Genomic DNA, 15,518 nt, shown 5'->3' on the forward strand with positions numbered 1-15,518 from the left:
AACGTGTCTGGACCTTAGCACACTGACCTTGACCTCTCTCTCTCCCCGAAGCAGACGCGGCACGCCCGTCAGCGGCTTCTCCTCCGGTCGCTCCGGACGCCGCAACTTGAATCTGGACGGCGCCTCGGTCGACATGTCGGACGACGACGCGGACAGCCGCGCCAGTGACTTCAACGACACCCAAGTCAACGCCGAGTAAAAGATGCCCCGCCCCCCCGCCCGCAGCTGGCGAGCAGATCTGTGCCGCCACCGCGGGAGCTGCTCATCGGCCTTATTCTGGTCTCCGCCACGAGCCGCTTGCCCCCCCCTTCCCCCGCCACCTCCTCCTATACTCTGCTCAGCTTGTGAAGGAAACTATGTAAACGTAGATACCAAGTGCTTTTTGTCCGCAGGAGACCAGAAGAGACAAACATATTCAAACTCTCTCGCCAGGTCTGAATGTCACAGCCACCTTCAGAGGATCAACTGTGAACTCTTTTATCGCTTCATCTCAACACAAGTCCGAGTCTCACGCCAGGCGAGAAACGACTGGAAGGATGACAGGAGGGAGTATGTAGAACTGGAAAGGCCAAAATCTCACCTGGTTTTTGCTGCACTTGTCGATACAGTTGAATTTTAAGTTTCTTTTAAACCCTGTTTATTAACGTGGCTGGTGCTGAACCAGTTTCTCAACTCTTTTGCTGTCGAAGCACTTAAAAATAATCCAGCGATAACTGGCTCTGTGTCGGGATTATTGAGCGTCACTCCTCGCCTCCACACTAATTTGGATTATTTCCGATCATGCGGCAAATCAACACTGTCTGAAGTGCCTTCGACACTGAAGAACACTAACTGGCGCTTGTTTTCTGACAAACAAAACCAATTTTCCTGCTTCATATCACAACAGTGTTCCTCTGTCCAGGCTTGACTCTCGCACACTCGCGACAGTTAAAACGATAGAGTTGTTCTCACCCAGTGTTGCGGCTCACGTCCTCTGGACGTCTGCTCAGTTCCCATTGGTTGGAAGCTCTACGGCTCTCAGCTGGTTCACTTCTTCCATCTCACCTCGGATGATTGTCCAGTGACGCAACTGTTTGTCCGCTCCCGACATCTTTCTTGTACACCCGGATTTCTAGATGATAATATTTTGGGTTGTTGGTTCTTTTTGTAAAAGGAAAATAAAGCATATTCATGGTAGCTGCAGCGCTGTGTCCGGCTTGAATTCATTTGCGTGTGGCGCTCCGTTCCTGGTTTAATTTTATATTTATTATGAATTTTTCTTTTGAAATCTTTTTGTGCTCCAGTGTTTTTTGCTCAATAAGCATTTTACTCAAACATTATGATGTAAGTACTTATTTCAATGGACTACAGTATGTTGTTCTTGGAAAAAAAATTTTTTTTAATGAGAAAAAAGAAAAAAAAAACCTTGAAAATTCAAAATAAAATAAAAATCTTCCATGTTGGGAGGTGAGAACAGCCGCCTGGTGATCCGAAGCTTCACTCACAAGGAACACTCTCAAAGACGTGCGATGAAAACCAACAGTTTCCTTTAATTTCGTTGACACACAAAAATAATCTACAAAAGGCCAGATTAGATGACACGTTAACAGAGTGTTTTTTTGTCTATTTTGCAGCTCTGCTCACATGACCTCGACGGACCCCACAGTCAGGACACTGACACTGAAACCAGGGCTTTCGTACTGGCACACGCCATCGACGAGCGACACCACAATCTTTGGCTTCATTCTCATGTGATAAACATCACACGCCCACACTCACACACACACACAGAGAGAGAGAGAGAGAGAGAGAGAGAGAACAAAAGGACCCAGGAAGAACAGCTTTGATAACGGAGGTATTCGGGAGCAGAACCACTGGGACTTTGCTCTGAGAGTCCCAGAGACCCACAGACTCTCAGCAGAGATCCGGCCCCAAGAAGACCAGCACTGGAGGAGGGAGGTGGGAGGAGAAACTGGATTCACCGACATTCACACAGACAAAGAAGAAAGTCAAAAGCCAAGCGACTTGCACTTGCATTATTCAGTCCTGCATAGATCTTTGTCACACCGTCACAAACTAAGGCGTCGAGTTTAAACCCAGAAATAAAACTTAACAACAGTAAATCAGTTCAAGTAGCTACAATCGCCGCGTGTCTCTCCGACGCTTTCAAGTCTTAGAAATCAAACGTTCCAGTGATGAAACAGGCACGAAGCACACCCGGGGGAGGGGGGTGGGTGGGGGCCGGTGGTCATGTGACATTTCATTAAAGAACACTATGAGTTGTGTTTGTCCCTTGTACACACGTCGGTCACATTCACACGCTCTTTCACTCACGCATGGTGAATATTACAAATAATTTATTCATATTAACTTAAGCTACAACTTAACAGTCATTATTGGGAGGAGATGAGCGCACGCACACACGCACGCACACACACACGCACTGTGACAGAATTATAAACTCTATGTTGTGTTACTGCAAGAGTCCCGTCATTCATCTTAAATATCTGTACCAACACCACACAGTGATCATGGTCGCTCATGTAAACATGTTGACAAAGAATAATAATAATAATATTAATATTAATAGAATAATAATAATAAAAGTCAGTGTCGTCGTCCAAACATCACTTCCTCTAACAAGCGGTCCAAACCCATCACAGCTCTTCTCCAGGTCCGGCCGAGCACCGCCTCCTCAGCTGGTGGCACACGGGTTTCCTGTCTGGGGGTGCGTCGGGGGAGGGGGGAGGGGTCGATGACGTCGCTGTGCTGGGTTCAGTAAATCCTGCGCTGTGATTGGTCAGTGGGATTTCCTCTTCATGTCTCCACTCTGACTTTGGTTGGCGTCTGAGAAGACAGAAGTTCACAGTGATGGAGCGTTCCACTCGTGTTTCACCTCACCTAGCAACACAGCTCAGAAGCGCTACTCCCACAGAGGAACAAACTACAAGAACGAGAAACAAAAGGCCGAGTCACATGACTTCCAAATTCAAGGCTGACTCTGGATCAGTTTCAGTGAGCATGAGGGGGCGGGATATTCTCCGACGACGCTTCAAGATATTAACATCTTAAAATTTTTGGTCGATGCAGTGACACTACAACTGGAGAGACGAGTGAAAAACCTGAGGAGGAAATGGGGAAATTTTATGGTTTGATTGGGATGAAAACAGGGCTGAACAGCTCTTGGTGTAGGGGTCAAAGGTCATGGCTGACGGGTCATGTAGAAGGACAATAACTCCTGAGGGTCTTTCCCATTGACTGACATCAATGTAAAGCAACCAGAGGAGAGGTTTGGCTGCCACAGTCTGAGCCGCTGACTTTGACCTCACTGAAGCCCTCTGGCAGTGTGGAAGTGCTCCGAGTCAGATCCATTACCTGAGTAAGCAAGCTGCAGGTGAGGAGGTAGAGCAGCCTGCGACCCCGACTGGAGACTCTTGTACAGATCTGAGGAGAGACGCAGGACAACATGACACGCGCTCGAGAGCAACTCCAGATCTGGACCCTCCTTCTGGATGAAAATGCAACACTCCTATTTCACCAAGTTCATTCTTTCAAGTGTTGAAATACAAATTCACAACAAGGTAATAAATACTGGAGCCTTCAGGAAGCCACACGTTTCCTGGCTCAGGGTCCGCGGACTCACCCATCAGGTCGCTCTGTGCTAGTGGGTATCCTGAGTTGGGGGCGGGGCCCATGCCAGACGCTCCTGCGGGGGAGTTGAAATTGAGCAAGGGCGGGAACTGGAAGGGCAGCGAGACGGGGACCAGGCCTCCCAACATGCCGAACCCCAGTGGGAGCGAGGAGGGACAGCTGAGGAGGGGGGACCCGGCCGGAGACACCTACGGAGACACGCGGAACTCAAGCTCCGGCCCACGTTCATCATAGCGTGCGAGGGCTCACCTGCGACAGGTGAGGCGTCGTGGAGGATGAGGCCAGACTTCCGGGCGCCGTCCAGCCGTTTCCTGTTTTGGAGCTCTGCCCGACTCCGCCCACCGTCCTGGGCCTCGGGACCTGAGCGGGCGAGGCGGACGACAGCGTGGCCTTGTCGGGGGCGCTGCAGACTGCCGACGCGGCTGCTTTGTTGATGACGCCGGCGCCGGAGGGCGACTGAGCCTTGGGCGTGGCGCTGAAGCCGCCGCCGCTGCTCTGGGGCAGCTTGGCCGCGCCGGCCATGCTGAAGGGAGCGCGGAAGGTTTTGGGGGAGAACTGATGCTGAGGCTGTTGGTTGACCATGAGTGGGTGAGGGAGCGAGTGCGACGGCGAGGAGGATGGAGACGGTGAGGACACAGGGGGAGGCGTCGGGGCGGGAGGGCGAGGGGTGAGTTTGATGATGGGGGAGGAGTTGCTGCTGAGGGAGGACTTGGTGAGTGTGGCCTGCATGGGAGTGATGAAGTTGGCATGAGCGTGGTGGGAGTGGGCCTTGGATTGGGGGGGCTGTGCCACGTGGGGGGTGAGAGAGTGGGGGGAGGAGGAGGATACTGGGGAGGGGGGGCAGAAGGACTGCAGGCCGGAGAGGGAGGAGGTGGGCGCACGAGGTTGTGAGGAAGGCGAGGATGAGGACGCGACGTGGCTGCCATTGCTGCTGGACTTTGAAGTGGACTTGGAGAGTCCTGGAGGAGAGACCAGACCTCCGACCATCCCCGAGGGAATGCCGAAGGCCTTCTGGTGCGCGGACAGCAGGGGAGACGCTGTGGTGGGGGGCCGGGGCTTGGGAGGTGACGGCGACGGAGGCGTCTTGCTCACCACGGAGCCGCACCTGGGATTGGGTGTCGCCATGGCAACGAGTCTCTGACTCTGGCCCACGGAGCCCTTCATCAGACTGTCGACAGTTCTGGAGACAGCAGGAGACGAGGACGAGGAGGTAGAAGAAGAGGTCGCTTGTGTGGTCGGGGCGCCGGCCGCCGTCACCCTGGACTGGGAATGTTGCTGCGTGGTGACCAGCGTGGACAGGTGGGAGGCCGCGGGGTAGTGAGGGGCGACAGGGGGAGGGGAGGAGGTGGGGATCTGCAGAGGGGGGGGCGACAGCGGGCTGTCTGACGGGCCCATGCCCTTGGACACGCTACTGAGCAGGGCCAGCGCATGGGAGATGGAGTCCAGAGAGGGGGCCGCCAGGTCCTCATCCAGGGAGTCCGAGAGGCAGATGGGCTCCGAGGAGGAGGAGGCCAGTGGCGGGCGCAGCGAGCTGGGCCCGGACGAGGAGGTGGGCTGAGAAGAAGACTTGGAGGTCACGCCCAGCGGAGGGTTGTGGATCCAGAGGGCCTCCTGAAAAGACAAGAAAACAAGAGCTTGGTATGCGCGTCCACTGACCCCACTGGACCCAGTCAACGGTCCGAAACGCACCTTAGCTCTGGCCTTCTGGGCCGGCAGCGTTCTCCTCTTCACTCTGTTGATGGAAATGAAGACAAAACCAGTCAAGACGCTTCAAGCTGGAAGTGTGGAGGGCAGGAGACTCACAGGTTTCCAGTGATGTGACCGTGGACAGCGACACTCTCCTTGAAGAGAATCCTGAGACAGACAGACAGACACGGGAGACGGAGAGGGTCATTGGACGGCTGCAGGAGCGCAACGCAGTGGAACAAATGCAGTCAACATTTGTAACCCACAGCCTTTCTGATGTAATAGCCAAGTTTCCCCAACAGGTGGCACACTCCAGACCCCCAGACAGTTATTACTCTGTTTTACTCCTCTTTAAAAACTACAGTGGACTGAAGGAAGTGCAGGTCTGTAAACATGAGTCACAGTAAATGACTTAAACCTTCTAAGTGAAGATCGGCGACAACATGGGCCATGGGCCTGGGTGTCTCCATCTGCTCACACTAGCTCTCTGAAGATGCCTTCACACACCTGTTTAGCAACGCTCCACCCAAATAGGAAAAGATGTTCAGTTTGTCAAAAAAGAAAACTGGTCTGCAAACCTTGTCTGCATCCAGCCCTTGGGCCAGAGGAGTTTGACCTCGTTCTCTAAAAAGGCCTTGAGGTAGTCCTCCACCGACAGAGCGCACTTGTTCTCCATCTCGTAGCAGCTCAGCTTCACTCTCACCAGGCTGCACAGAAGACTCCTAAAGCGACGTTGAGATTGTTACACAGAGAAATCCAGGTGTAGTTGCATCTTCAGATCAGTATCTGCTGTATCTCCTATCTTGTCATCAAGACGCACCTCAGCTTGTCGTCCCAGAGGAACTTCTTCCGTGGTCCCACCACCCTTTTCCCGGGTTTCTCCTCATCGTCCTCCTCTGAGCCGTTCTTATCGCCCTCTTCTGACTGCTGCCTGTATTACACAGAAGGCAAACAACATGTGATCTTAAATGAAAGCTCGATGAAGCGAGCAGTAACTTTGTAAATACAGGAACCTACTTGGCAACTTTGGCCATGCAGTCCATGTTATAGCGGGCGATCTGCTCAGGCATCACACTACAAACCGCCAGCTTCATCTTTAGCAGCGGCGTGCGCAGGCGGTCGTCCTGCGAGACAGGGACATTGGAAGAAGTGAGAGGAAGTGAGGACGGAGCCTGGGGAAGAGTGAGGAGAGGGGAGACAAGAGAGAGAGTCAGAGCGCATCATAACATTAACAACAAAAAACATCTTTCTGAGATTCCAACTCAAATTACTTGCTTGTTTACTGTTAATAATTAGTAAGTACCGTGTTATTAAGCATGAACTTTCAGTGACCGATCAGGTCAGGCTTAACATGATCCAAATCAGTTTATTATTGTTTTCAATACTGAATGCAGTCAATTTTCTTCCTTTTCTCCCAACATTCTATAATGCTCATTTAATTTCTTTAATGTTTTTGCGGATATCAACGTTGCCCCCTTATTTTTTCAACTGGTATTGTACCAATTATTTGCTTTCTTCTGTATCATCTTACATTTTCTTTCTACCACTAACAACCTTCTTTATCTGGTTATTTCCAGTTTATTTTCACAAAATTGCTTCACAAAATATTTGTATTTCTTTCTATCATGAGGACATTTTTCGACTGCAGTGTCGCTTAATATTAGTACATATACTCATGTAGCTTGCAGCTACGATGTCATTTTGTGTGACATACACCTTATATCAGGATATTTCTGTTGCATGTTGCGAGAAGCATTAACAGAGAGTCAATGTTTCTAAGACAAAATGTAGTGCACCATAAATTGTATTATTACTATAAGCTCTTCAGAGCACAGATGTGTTTTGGTTAGTACAAAGTCCATTAACAACCCTGGAGTAATAAATGACTGAGGTCAACAAGACTTTAGGAGACGCTGGACTCAGCAGTTTTTGCCTAAAGAAGGACGCCAAAAAAAGATCGGGGCTGTAGTGCAGGTTTGAGGCGTTGACCTCAAAGCATTGCTCACCTGAATATTGAGGCTGAGCTTTTTCAGCCGTTTGAGGAGAGCTTCTTTGTTGCAGGGCACAAACGCCTCCATGTGCAAGTAAATGTCTGAGCGCACCTCTGGAGGCTGCTCTTGGACCTGCAGCTCAATACTAGGAGACAAGAGAGATGAGTCAAGTCGCTGGAAAACAGGAGGGATCACAGATCAGGGCGAGGCAGGGGGAGCAGAAGCTGGGAGGACAGGAAAGATGGCGCGGAGGGCATGAGGGGAAAGTCCGATTAGCAAGGCGGTAGGACACAAACTCGGAGGAGGATAAACACAGCGAGCGGCGAGGTGAAAACAGAACACTTGACGCAGGGAGGGTATCAGGGGAAATTAGCAGGCGATGAGCAGGAAAGGTGGAGAGGAAGAGAAGAGTGAGCAGGGATTAGTCTGACAGTGATTTAAAAGCTGTCCCACTCACTCCAGGAGAATGTTATTCATGTCCAGGGTGAAGAATTTCTTCCTGCCCTCTTGATCAAACTGCCTGGAAGCCTGTGGGACAAGTTGAGTCAGCAGAGCTCCAAACAGTTCAAGCCCACATGCGCGTCTCTTGCTCTGATGCTGCCGCAGAAGCCTCCGTTTCTCCCTCTGCCTGACTCATTAAAACTTTGTGTGAGCGGGTTCAAGCTCCTCATACATGATGAAGATGATGATGAGGAGGAGGCGGATTGTTTCCCCCCCAAACAGCCATTAATCTGTCCGCGCCGTGGCGTCGCATAATTTCACCGAATGCATGGAGAGCGACTGCTCTGAAGAGGGATTCTGACTATGGTGTAGTTACATAAAACCCAGCAGGGTTCAACTCTAAAAAGCGCGCAACACTCCACCGTCTAAGTCGACAGTAACAAGGAATAATCTGTTCCATCCCATCTCTGATTGCATTCTGCTAAATTCAGAAACCTGGCGCCCACTCACCGCCCGCAGGTCCTCGATGCGTTTAATAAGAGGAGCAGGCAACCCGCCAGGCAGCGGGGGAGGAGAATAAAGTCCGCTGGAAGACCCTCGCCCTTGCACGCCGCCGCGGACGCCAAATCCCAGGGTTCCATTCTCCCGCCCAGACACCAGCTCGTGGTCCGCGTCCAGCAAGTTGAAGTCCAACTCCCCCAGCAGATCCTGCAGCTCCTTCTCATTGGCGGAGCCCAGCAGCGACATCACAGAAGGGTCCGAGGTGAGGTCCGCCAGCGAGAGATCGCCACCCGTGTGACTGTGTGCGTGGGCAGAGTTTGAAGTGAGCAACTTCTCTCTGGAGTCCGTAGGTGTGGGAGCAGCGCCCCCTGCCAGGCCTGAGGAAGGTGTTTTGGGGTTTATCTTCCTCAACTCCTCCTTCTCTTGAGTGAAGCGGCGCAGCATGGCTGCCAAGTACAACGAGTCCTTCATCAGCTTTTTTCTCTTCTTCTTCTCTGGTCTCTGGATGTCAAAAGCCGTCACTCTGTTGGAGGAACAAAAACTCCTTATTAACATTACAACACTTAAACTAGAGATGGAGCAGAAAAATAATCAATTTGTGTTTAAGTTGCATTTCTTTTCCATGACAAAATTAAAAATAATAATAATAATAAAAAAAAAAAAATAATTCTCAAACTAACAAATTTAATATTGGAAATTTTGTAAATATTGCAAATGTTGCATTCCAAATGGGAAGTTTGAGCAGGGAATGACCTCACATCCAACCTCAGCACGTTCCAGTTATGGAAGTTAGAAAACAAGATCAAGTCTGGATATCAGCAACTCCTGAATAAACAAACTCCGTTGTGCTCCATTTGCAACTATAAAACCCAGCGGAGAGGAAACTGAAATTCGCTGAATGGGTTTCTTTCAGCATTCATTGATTCAAAACGTCTACTAACTGTTAACATTCGGGGGAAACCACATTAGATTGTGTATTCAGGATTCTCCAACTTGGAAAATGCTACACGGAGAAAACCAAGGGAGTTCCAAGCAGAACTGGGACCCATTTTAACACTTTCAATGTGATCGAGGGTCGTGGCGGGGAGTGGTTAGTTAGATATTGGTTAGTTCATCCAGAGCCAGTCTGAGCAGAGGTGTGTGTTGGTGCAGGCTCTCACTCACCGACACAAATCAGCCCAAATGTTACTGCTTTTTATCAACAATAAACCCGTCATAAACAGCTTTGTGCGTTTATGAAAAGAAAAGAAAACTCTTTAAAAAAATACCCGGGTCACCATTTTAACTGTTTTATTGCAACTATCACTCTGTCTTTTCACTTTGTATGTTCTAGAAATGCATGGTTTTGTTTTTAGATAAGGAAAATAAAGACACTGAAAGTACTATCCAAATGCAGCAGTAGTAGCATCTAGAACCGGCTACTCACATATCGGCCGGGAAAATGGCATGTAAAGATTCTGCTATGCTTTGAACCAACAACATAGAGAGCAGCCGAAGAACGTGATGTTTTATGAACACATTTCTTTAATGAACTTTTGTTTTTCCATATGACCTTAAGAGCTGACATGTATCTTAATGTGAAAAACCACTGCTTAAAGAAGACCTAGGCAAAGTGCGGCCCGCAGGCCATATGCTGTGTTTTTGCGGCCCTCATGAGGTCAGACTAGAAAAAAAAAAAAATAATAATTTTTTGACTATTTTCCGTCAGAAACAAGTTCAGAGACTTGGTCTGCCAGAGACTTGGCGCAGAGTCGTTGTCTGTCCTTAATCTAGTGGCAAGTTAAAGTGGTTCGGACACAACGGTCGGGGTGATCTGAGAGAAGGACAAAGCAGAGACCAGATCAACTGGGGACATTTCCAGTATTGCTTGCTAGTTTGGAACCAACACAGGAACAACAGATCTTTTTAATATGTGGAGTTCCAATGATAGGTCTGTCTTAAATGACTCTCTTCTGGATCATAATTTTGTAAGTATGATCCAATTTCATTCCTGCATAAAGCTTCAGCGTCAGAGGTGCTTCAGAATAAACCACAGAGAAAGCTAGAAGGGGACGCTCGCGCCGCAAATAAACACAGAGCCTCTTTTTGTTTGGCTGTGTCCATTCTCTGGCTCGGAGGAAAGAAACCCCAAACTTGTGACAGTTCAGAGGGTGTAGGGTGTCCTGCTCCGGCTCAAGAGAGGATCTACAACTGTGGACGTGTGAGACCATCTACTCAGATTAAACAAGACCAGACTGAATGACCTGCTGCATCAATACACTCTAAACATTCAGACCAAAACCAGCTGATTAAAGACAGCAAACTAACCCTGCTCGCCAGCAAACAAAAGTGGGGGTCATGTGGAGGAGTATTGTGTCTCAGTCTGGTGGATCGCTGAGCAGGTGACGGATAAAATGCATCATTAAAAGTGCTGGGTCACCCACATTCAGTCCGGAGGTCGAGGGAGACAGAAGCACTGCACCAATTTACCGTGTTGGTATTTTGTTAAAAACATTCAGCAAAAGAATTACACGTTGAAAGGATGAAAAATGTGCTGAAATTATGGGCATTTGACAAAAGTCAGCCGCGCGCAGGCCAACATCTTTATTAAGTTACAGCCTGCAATCCCTCGACTGAGACGACGTAACGTAATAAACTGACAGAAAATGTTTTACTCCGTGCCATTAAACCGTCTTCATGCTCACCCTTGTTTGGATACTCTGTTGTTCTTCTGATTTTTCTCCTCCGGACTGCTCGCCTCCTTCTTCTTCCTTCTGTTTATCAGCTGCTCGCCGTCATCACTCGTCTTCTAGAGCAAGAGCAAATCATGACATGGTGTCACTGCAGAGTCCAGCCACAAGCACAGCAGACGTGGTGCCAAGAAGGCAGCATTTGCGGTTACAACCCTAACAGGATGGTGTTTCGTCCTGGAAAATCCCATTAAAAAAAAAACCAAAACACCCTGAATGTGTACTATCGCTAGCTGTAGGTGCTAAGAGTGGGTTTATTTTAAATACACATGTGAGTCAGTGATGCTCACAGAATTAGATGAGGAATTTGTGCCTCTTATCAGTGTCATTTTCTACAGCTCCTTCAACATGTCATCGCTCTCACCTTCTCCTCCCCCTCAGAGTCCGAGGCCGTTCTGAACTGCAGCGTGCCAGTGTTGATGTAGAAGCCTCCCAGTTTCGTGGTCAAAGAGGCAGGCACCAGCTCGTCGTACTAAACACAACAACAGAAATCAGATAAGAGCACTCAAGAACAACAAACACAGATATCACTTCAGGTTTGAAACACTGCTGAAGAACGTCAGTTATTAACTGAATACTGAAGATAAAGAGAACTAGGGAATACACATTGATTTACTGATATTGACTTCAGTAAATCCAAACAGAAATGATGAGAGGGACATAGATATTGTATCAGATTTACAGGTGGCCATCAGATTCAAACTCTCCATCAATGTAGCCTTCTGTCTGAGTAAACACAGTAGAGGTCTGGACTCATGAGTCATGAGAACAATTTTATGCTGAAGCATGTTTATTCGAGCAGTGACAGGCTATCTTTAGAAACGCCCCTTAAGGATATGAGTTGAAAGATTAAGCGGGGAAATAAATATTTAACCACAAAGACTTCTTTTGATGAGAGCAGACAACAAAGGTGAAAAAGGTACGACTGTTAAAAATGGATAGCAGTACGGAGGAAAACAGGCTGCACTTACAGCTTCAGAGTTGTCAATAAAAGGGTCAGTCTCGTCATATCCGAAACCTATATCGATCAGATCTTGCATGCGGTCCTTTCTCTTCTTTTCCACGTTGCCCTGGAAAATACCATTTCAAACTTTAACCAATCACACGCCGCCGGTGACTCAAACCGAGTGCCTAGTATCTACCCTACTGCTTCAAAAGCACCACAGCTTTCCTCAGTCCTGATAAAAAAAAAAGAGACTTTCAAGTGTGTCAAGTATTCAGCTTCTATCAGTTTTATTCAATGGAGCTCATGCAGAGTCACGTAGTGCTTTTGTGTGTACCTCCAGCCTTGACTTTTTTTATCTATTAAGCATCACATTTCTACATTCAAATGCAATGATACACGTTTAACTGGTAATTATATATATTTTTTTTACTTCACAAGCCGCTGCAGTTTAAACCAACACAGCTGTTCTTAATCAGTCCGATTGTGTTGGGAACCATACGGACTCCTCCTCTGCGGATTTAGATCATCACAAGTGAACGTTCCTTCAAGGAAGCAAGTCGAATACTGCAGGATGGACAGTCAAACACACGAGCCTGTATCTAAAAGATATAAGCTCCACCGGGTTTGATAGTTATGCAACGTATCCTTCATGTAAATATGAGGCGGCATCATAATAATCCAGACTGAGATTGAGAGTCAAATATCAAGCTCAAACCATGATAACAGTGAACTGTAGTCAGTGAAAGCTACTGTATGAAACTGGGCCCAAAATAACAAAAAGGAATATAACAGAATGAATAAATGAATGAATATAACATAACACCCCTCATATCTACATTACTATCCAATGCTGTTATACGTTGGTTTTTTTTTCTTCTTCTTCAACGATTTTTCATAGATATTTGTAAAACAAAATACAGGCAACACTCTGCAATTGGAAAAGTTAAAAAGACGACAAGGAAATCAAAATAATGGCTCACATATTTGTTCTCAAACTTCTTCGCCAGGGCCTCCACCTGAAGCCGCTCCCTCTCGTCGTCATTGAATGGATCGTGTGGATTATTGGTGGAAGTTGGGGTCGGGGGTTTAGTCTTTGTCTGGGGAAAGAAACATTGACATGAATTGATTCTTTGGCGTAACAACCACATGAATAAGTGAAGATGCAGAATAATAATAGTACAATTAACATGTAATTCATAGACTCTCACAGGGAACTGACATTTAAATTCTTGTTGATTTAAACTCTGAAGCCAATAATCGTTCAAAAATTGAACCATTCCAACAAATCTACCTGAGAAATATTTTCCTCTTAAAAATGAATTTGCTGCCTGCATGAAGACACCATGACGTGTATCTGGCACCAGCTCAAAGTCCTTTTAGCACCAAAAATGAACAGTAGCTGTGTGCAAGCCTGCTGGACTATTAATTTACACTCGAGGCATAGACTTGTCTCCTGATCAGATTTGGCAGTCCATCAGTTAACTGTTGAAACAACATGCACAATCAAATGGGAACCAAATGAGGGAGTGGCAAGGTGACGAATCCAGCATTGAAAAATCATCCTCCGTCAAGCGTTAGAAACCCCAGGGACACAACTGACACAATAGAAAAGGAGAAGATGTCTGGCTTCCAGTTGAGCATCGAGGCATGACATGAATGTGGGTGTATGAACACTGTCCAAGAGAGAGCCATCCCCTACCCTGGACTGTTTCACAACTTCTCCCTGCAGTGCTTTTCTCCCCCCACACAAACAGCAGCCAGAGACCGAGTGGACAGTCGCAGTGTGAAGTCAGTCACAACACAATTGCTTCATTGCTTTATAGTCACTTGAAATTTCATTTGTTATTTCAGTAGATAAGTAGTTCTTTCTCAGTGTCTGTGCAACTGAACCAAACAAAAAGTAGCAGATCAGAGTGTCCTTTTTTAAATATATATTCCTACAGGTCCACTATTTTAGAGTAAGAGTGAATAAAACAAACTCTCTGGTGAATATGGAGGAGAAAACTGTGGCGTGGTCTGCAGTGAGTGACATCTGCGTGGCCCCCTTCACATCACATCCTGGTCCTTCCATCAGCTCCCATCATCCATCAGCCACAGCCAGAGGCCAAGCTGCATGTGGCACTACCAAGTGCTGTAATGGCTGAGTGACTGCCTGAGCTGTTGCTGGGCAAGCCTGTGTGAACAGGGCACCAGCAGGTAGCACTTTCATCTGATCATGTGCAGCACAGAAGGCGCCTCGTCTCGGCACTGAAGTTGACCGAAGCGGCTGGATGCGCGTCCAGAAACTGCTGTCGTCTTTGTGTTGACTCGCACTAATGGTCACTCCGCAGCTCAGTCCTGCGAGGGGCACGGTGCACTTCCCCCGCTGTGTTGAGCCACGACAAGTCGCCACAAACACTCGGAACAGCCATTGAATCAACTTCACTGAAACCCTCCGCTGCGTGTTGTCATCGTACCTGGCTATTTTGGAGGAGTTCTCCGTAATTGAACTCGGCAGAGAAGCGGTCGTCGGGCTCCGACAGGAGCAGGTTGAGCCGCACCGTCGCCCTCCTCTCGGCTCCAGCCTGCTCCCTCTCCCCGCTGCTCTTGCCGAGGCGACCGTTGCTGGCAGCCGCTCCTGCCCCGGTCGCCGCCTCAACCTCGGCGGCTCGGACGAAGTTGAAGTCGGCCTCGTCGTCCAACCGGCGCTTCCGAGACTCCGTGGCCGCTCCTGCAGCGAAGGCCGACAGGGTGACAAATTGCACTTTCCTCGGTTCGGCCATTTGGATGAGCTGTCTGTCTGAGCCTAGATCCGGACAGACAGCTCTGCGAGGAGAAGAGCTACTTCTCGAAACTAATCCAAAATTGTGGCTCGACGAAGAATCCGCGAAGCCCCGACGGCTGCTCGGTGCCTACACGGACGTCAAGGCCTCCTCCGCACCATGCGAAATGGAATCCAGGCGACGTGTCCGTCGGGGAAAAGTTGTTTTTCGGGGGCTTCTTGCATCCTTGATGTGCTATGGGACCGAGACATCCAGAGAAGCCATCTTGGGTTTCGGGAGTAAATAAAATATCAAAAGAGAGAGGTCACTGCGCCTGCGCGTAGGCGCACACTAGGGGTCATGTCGGCCAATCAGCGCCTGCCCCGATGTTAACCCCGCCCCCTCACAACAGGAGATCATAACAACACCTTCAGCAGGATAATGACCTTTAAAAAGTGCACGAGTGAAGGACACACACTAACACGCGCTGCCGAGGCAACGTTCCGACGTCGATTTCCCTTCAGGTTCCGTTTTATAACCTTTCAAAGTCTGCTCGTGGAAAAGCTGATCTTGCATTTTGTAACAATGACATGAGCAGCACACACACACAGTCAAGTAAATCCTCGACAGCAGCTGGATTAGTGGCTGTCAGCTGAAAAGCCCAACACAGCCAGTTTGGTTTTTGGCCACCTGTTGACACTAACTGCAGCAATTCAAGCGTGTGCTTTAACATTTAGGGGTGTTTCCGCTACAAGGTTTTCCACGATGGTATTGTTCCCAGTGAGTGAGAAGCTTTCGCTGTTGACAATGGAATGGGAAGGGTTACTGGGTGTCAGCACTTCTCAATCCGCCC

At 48.4% G+C, this 15,518-nt stretch overlaps 2 protein-coding genes across 11 annotated transcripts in view; one reads left to right on the top strand and one right to left on the bottom strand.

The window, feature by feature from the left end:
- Positions 1 to 1,182, top strand: part of LOC128754946 (myosin-10) — a 30,178-nt gene extending 28,996 nt beyond the window's left edge. For 3 of the 5 annotated variants that reach the window (XM_053857957.1, XM_053857955.1, XM_053857958.1), the window contains one exon: positions 52 to 1,182. In XM_053857957.1, coding sequence (XP_053713932.1) covers positions 52 to 199 — 148 coding nt within the window. In that variant the 3' untranslated portion in view covers positions 200 to 1,182. The remainder of the gene's footprint in view (positions 1 to 51) is intronic. The other 2 variants (XM_053857956.1, XM_053857960.1) reach the window with 1 other exon arrangement.
- Positions 646 to 14,967, bottom strand: LOC128754947 (ubinuclein-2-like). 6 transcript variants are annotated; one of them, XM_053857964.1, is made up of 17 exons: positions 14,381 to 14,967; positions 12,905 to 13,021; positions 11,950 to 12,048; positions 11,343 to 11,450; positions 10,934 to 11,034; positions 8,259 to 8,772; positions 7,765 to 7,835; positions 7,323 to 7,452; positions 6,334 to 6,440; positions 6,137 to 6,247; positions 5,895 to 6,038; positions 5,434 to 5,484; positions 5,320 to 5,362; positions 3,880 to 5,241; positions 3,623 to 3,818; positions 3,355 to 3,423; positions 651 to 2,826 (listed from the first exon to the last, which is right to left on the bottom strand). In XM_053857964.1, exons 1-17 carry the CDS (start codon positions 14,684 to 14,686, stop codon positions 2,780 to 2,782), a joined length of 3,576 nt encoding a protein of 1,191 aa, XP_053713939.1. In that variant the 5' UTR covers positions 14,687 to 14,967; the 3' UTR covers positions 651 to 2,779. The 6 variants fall into 6 exon arrangements, with proteins under 6 accessions (XP_053713941.1, XP_053713940.1, XP_053713939.1 ...); XM_053857962.1 differs by having other exon boundaries at positions 653 to 2,826; positions 6,334 to 6,488; XM_053857963.1 differs by having other exon boundaries at positions 654 to 2,826; positions 10,934 to 11,037.
- Positions 14,968 to 15,518: the final 551 nt, after the last annotated feature.

This window comes from Synchiropus splendidus, chromosome 2, assembly GCF_027744825.2.
Source record: "Synchiropus splendidus isolate RoL2022-P1 chromosome 2, RoL_Sspl_1.0, whole genome shotgun sequence".
NCBI lineage: Eukaryota > Metazoa > Chordata > Actinopteri > Syngnathiformes > Callionymidae > Synchiropus > Synchiropus splendidus.